Here is a 5,679-nt window from a genome sequence, read left to right as displayed (position 1 = left end):
TATTTATTTTTGGCTGTGTTGGGTCTTCGTTGCTGCACATGGGCTTTCCTCTAGTTGTGGCGAGTGGGGCCTTCTCTTCATTGCGGTGCACAGCCTCTCATTGCAGTGACCTCTCTTGTTGTGGAGCACTGGCTCTAGGCGCACGGGCTTCAGTGGTTGTGGCTTGAGGGCTCTAGAGCGCAGTCTCAGTAGTTGCGGTGCATGGGCTTAGCTGAACCGTGGCATGTGGAATCTTCCCAGACCAGGGCTGGAACCCATGGCCCCTGCATTGGCAGGCGGATTCTTAACCACTGTGCCACCAGGGAAGCCCGACATATATACACTATTGATGCTACATATAAAATAGGTAACTAATGTGAAACTATTGTATAGCACAGAGAACTCTACTCAATGCTCTGTTGTGACCTAAATGGGAAGGAAATCCAAAAAAGAAGGGATATATGTATACGTATAGCTATACAAATAGCTGATTCACTTTGCTGTACAGTAGAAACTAACACAATATTCTAAAGCAACTCTACTCCAATAAAAGTTAAAAAAAAAAGGATGAATAGCCTCAGTAGTTTCTCTGATTACCCTAAACTGACTGCTACCATGGTCAGTGGCTGAAAATTTGAAAATAGGACTTTTACATAGGAGCGCACCAATGTCACAGAAATGCCCAGCTGTGGGGTTGAATGACCCAGAACCGGCCACCCTCTCCATGAACAGCCCTCCTCCATGACCTGGCAGAGGATTAGAACAGAGAACACTGAGCATCACTTCCAAATCACTGTTTGGTTGTCACAGCTTACGTAGGCTCCGATGGCTATAAAAAGCCAGGAGTACCTGATTACGGCTCCTTCAGCTTGGATCTCCGAGTTTCAGACGTTCAAAGCTAACTGGGTAAAACGTGTCTGCTTATTGTAGAGGCCCCTATTATCGTGGAGGAGTGAGCATACTTGGGAAGAAGGCAAGTGGACCTTCAGGACGAAAGTAGTGGGAGAAGCAGGGGAAGTAGACCAGCCACCAGTCCCTGGGGGAATCAGTGGGCTTGGATGGGGTCTGGATAGGCAGATCTGGTATGACGCTATCAACACCCAGTTGCAAGGGTGAGGTCCTGAGTAGAGGGGAGACAGTGGACTCAGGTCAGCACATCTAAAGAGATGGGAGGGGCGACGAGGTGGATCTAGTATCCCTTGGGCAATCCGAGAGGACTGGAGCGGGGTCTGGGGGCGGAGCCTGTCACGCAGCTTATAACTGCTGGGTTCCACACGAGAAGGTTAACCTTGTCCTGTGTGAGAAGTGGTCGCGGTGCAGCGGTCTGCCTTTCCCTGGTCTTCAAGCCTTCGGGTGAGGACGTGCGGCCCCGCCAGAGCCAGAGGACTATGGGGACAGAAGGGCGCGGCGGCCACGGGGCTGGCGTATGGGGCCTGCTGGAATTGGAGGGGCGGGGGTTGGGACGGGCGATTTGTATCTGAGCCTGATGGCGAGTCCGCGCCTTTGTCTTCGCAGCGCTGCCTTCTGCGCGCAATGCGAAATCCTCCCTGGGGCTGTCCCGGAAAGGTCCGAGGGGGGAGCCCCCAGAGCGGCCAGTCCACTGTGGCTGCAAGTCCGAGGCTGAGGGGATGAGGAGTGTGGGGCTCAGAATGGGCCTTCTGGGGCTGGCCTTTTGCTCTCTCCCCTCCCGTGGCTGTTAGGTTGGACTGGGCTCCTGACAATGATGATAGTTATTTTAAAATATTAAGCAAATTGCTGCCAACAAAGTGGCTTATGTGCCCAGCCCTGTTATTATTTTAAGTCCCTGTTTCCCCACGTCTGGAGATTAGCAGCCGATCGCTCGTCAAAGGAGGGTCTTAGGGTGACCACAACGGAAGGGAGGCATATTCGGGACGTCTGGCTGCTTGAGGGCCTCTCCATTCTGGTCTGGGCACTAGACGTGTCTTACCCCGCCAGGGTGGGGCCAGGCATGGGCAGGAGAGCTCTGCTTCGCGGGCTCAAGGGTCTCCTATTGTCTCTTCTGGACAAAGCCGGAAAGATCACAGGGCATCTCCTAGCCTCATCTCCTCCCCTCTCCCCTTGAGGAGAAAATATGGTGAAATAAAAATCAACTGTGTCTGGTTTATCCCATTCTGCTGAAGTCCTGAGTCTGATCATAATTAGCTGTGCCGTCTTACAGCGTTTACAAACTAGTGCCATAAGGAGACATCATGAGACGTGTCATTAGTTATGACGGGATTAAATCCCCTCCTTTCCTTATTGCAGCTCCTTAATCTACTGTCTTTGAAAAGGCAGATGAAATGGAAAGAAACTAGTACAACTTATGCTACCGTTTATTGTGTGCTACTCCCTAACCCCCAAGAAAAATCCCCCCCGCCAAAGTAATTGAATACAAAGTGAAGGTGCTCAAATAGTGCTATCTCCTGTTACAAATTCATTCCTGGTTAAGCCCAGTCCTTATTTTTTCTTCTATCTCTATCTGCTCTTGTGTTTCTATCACCTCCATTTGACTTTCCCTGTGATTTTTAAGTCAGACATATTGACTCCGGGTTTTAGAGCATCTTGGTTTCTAGTGCATCCTGATTCAGTGGCTTTTACTGCCTATCAGAAGTGGGGTAATGATGTGGAATTCAAAGCATTTTGATAAAACCATGGCTTTCCCAAGATATGTGCTGTTTTCTTGTTGAAAATCAGAAGATAAAATACATATTGATATTAAATGTGAGAATTTTGGATTGTGATCAATTAGTATGATAATAGTTTTTCCAGTTAAGTTAAAACATTTTTTTTCAGTCTTTCTTTTAGTCAAGATGAGTGGTAAGCCAGACTTCTCTGAAGTGGAGAAGTTTGACAGGTCAAAACTGAAGAAAACTAACACTGAAGGAAGAAGTACTCTGCCCTCGAAGGAAAGTAAGTCATGGGGCAGGGGAGTTTTTAGTGAAGAAAAGCAATGGTGAACATTCATAGGTTCAGTAAAAAAACTATTCTAGTAAATTTTGCCACAAAGTAAGCAATAATTACGTAGCCACTGAATTTAATGCAATGGTTAAAAATATCAAATAGTTGTTTAATTACTTGGGTTATATAAGTTGTTCTTACATGATAAACCCAAGAAGTAATGGGGGAATAAAAAACTATTTTCTTCTTGGAAAATCACTAAAAATCACATTACAACCAATTTTGGAATATTATACTTAGCACTAGAAAAATCTTAATTTTTTCAATTTTATGCTTATTTGGAATTTTCTGCATCTAGCAATTTAGGCCCATGATCTTATTCCTAAAGAACTATACAAACTCTGCAGTTTTGGTTTTCTGTACCTGACAACAAGATAAGGCAGAGAACAAGTTTAGATCTTGGGTGTACTTGGGCCTCCCAGACTGAAGGGATCAGTTTTGCCTTTGGGAATTACAGCCTGATGGAGAAACTCCAAGCATATTCACAAAACTAAGGGGCACTTTTTGTCATGTTGCTATTATCTGAGAGTTTCTAAGTTAGTCAAAATTGTCTGAAAGGGTGTAACTTCCTAATTATATAGTGATAGATAAATCTGAGGAAAATACTTCACTTGCTCCTCAGTCTCAGAATATTCGATGGAAAAAATGGCAACAGCATAAATCTAACTCTGAAATGGAAAAAAAGACACAGTTGATGCAGATTCTAATGTTCAGGTGGTTAACACACACACACACACACACACACACACACAACTGAGGATTTGCAGTTAGTGCCTTGGCATTCTAAATTTAAAGCGGGTATGATAGCCTTCAATGACTTGGCAAAGAGTGGCAAAGAACTCTCTTGGAAGAAACTGAACTTAATCTTAGGAAAATATCCTTTAATGATTGTTTGTGTTTGTCTTTTTTCCAGCTATCCAGCAGGAGAAAGAGTGTGTTCAAACATCGTAAAATGGGGATCTCCCAAGAACAAATTTCAACATTGCCTGAGTGTCTTGGTTTTAGGCATGTTTTTTGTAAACCTATGTGTTTGTAGAGATTTTAGCCATTTTCTATGTCTTCTCATCCATAATCCCTGGCTAAGAGGTCAGGAGTAGCCAAAGTTCCCTTACTTTCATTCTTAAACTTTCCATTGGTGCATAAATTCCAGCCGGCTGATGCTGTCAATAATCACACCATTGATGATATTTGTGTGTCTAGTCTTTGCATCCCTAAAGGATAAGCAACTTTTAACTTTCTACACTGGATGTCTCCATTGTTCCATAATCTTCATGAAGTGGCATGCATTTGCAGCTTCTCACAGTTTATTTCACTTCTAATGTAGTGATAAAATAATAAATATAATTATGTTGAGACTCCTGTGGTGGTCCATTCTTAGTGGTCTTCTAAGGACTGAAAGTACAAAAGGGTACTCTTCAGCCAAACAAAATGGTTGAAGGAAGGCCACTTTAGCAGAATAGTCATGTGGAAAAGGCTCTTCTCTGTCCAGGTCCAGTGGGTTCTGACTTGCTTTTTTCCATAGTTGGAATCATAGAATTTGAGAACCTTGGGAGAGGAGGTAATGTGGACTAGTATCCTTATCTTGGAGATGAGGAAATGAAAACATGGGGTCTGAATTGATCTTTTAAGGTGAATAAGGATTGGGATTTAAACTGAGTTCTCTTGTTTTCTGAAAGTGTTTTTCAATTTGATGAGAGGAGACCCCCAAGGCTGGGGTTGGATAGGGAAGGGGGCAAGAAACACTTGATAACACCCACTTTGCTAAGCACATCATATCTTCTATCGAGCATAAACTCAGATATCTAATATCTGCTAATGACTTGCAGCACTGAACCTCTGGTCTGGTTCTTGTCCTGAACAGAATCCACTGTCTTATGAACCAATCATTTTTGGTGTTCATGGTAAGCACAAGGACATATAAATGGGAGTGTCCCAATCCCTGCCCATATGCAATATTTTATCACTTTCAATTTATAAAAACCAGTCATTTATAATCCCACCAGTTACAAGCATTAGCATTTGGGTGTATAACCATCCATACTCTGGTCTATTAATATATAGGCATACCTCAGGGATAGGGATATTGTGGTTCCAGACCACTCCAATAAAGCAAATACTGCAATAAAGTGGGTCACACAAAGTTTTTGGTTTCTCAGTGCATATAAAAGTTATGTTTACACTATACAGTTGACCCCTGAACAACATGGGTTTGAACTGTGAGTCCACTTATACACAGAGTTTTTTCAATAAATATGTGGAAAAATGTTTTGAGATTTGCCATAATTTGAAGAAACTCACAGACAAACCACGTAGCCTAGAAATATCAAAATATTAAGAAAAAGTTAGATATATCATGAATGCATAAAATATATGTAGATATACATATAACATAGAAAATATGTCTTAATCGATTGTTATCAACAAGGCTTCCAGTGAAGAGTAGGCTATTAGTAGTTAAGTTTTGGGCAAATCAAAAGTTATACATGGGTTTTTGACAGTTCCAGGGTCAGCTCCCCTAATTTGTGCATTTTCAAGGGACAACTGTACTGTAGTCTATTAAGCATGCAATAGAATTATGTCTAAAAAAAAACAACGTACATACCTTAAGTAAAAAGCACTTTATTGCTAAAAAAATGCTAATCATCATCTGAGCCTTCAGTGAGTCATAATCTTTTTGCTGGTGGAGGGTTTGAAATATTGCAAGAATTACCAAAATGTGACACAGGGATATGAAGTGAGCAA

General features: G+C 42.6%; 1 protein-coding gene across 1 annotated transcript; it reads left to right on the top strand.

Moving 5' to 3' along the window:
* Positions 1-2,789: 2,789 nt before the first annotated feature.
* On the top strand, positions 2,790-3,888 carry LOC309839563 (thymosin beta-15C-like; the record flags this gene model as incomplete). The annotated part of the gene is made up of 2 exons (XM_082681351.1): positions 2,790-2,889; positions 3,851-3,888. 2 exons carry the CDS (start codon positions 2,790-2,792, stop codon positions 3,886-3,888), a joined length of 138 nt encoding a protein of 45 aa, XP_082537477.1.
* Positions 3,889-5,679: the final 1,791 nt, after the last annotated feature.

Source organism: Grampus griseus (assembly GCF_964374135.1).
Source record: "Grampus griseus genome assembly, chromosome: X".
Lineage (NCBI taxonomy): Eukaryota > Metazoa > Chordata > Mammalia > Artiodactyla > Delphinidae > Grampus > Grampus griseus.
This window is presented reverse-complemented; position numbering and strand designations above follow the sequence as displayed.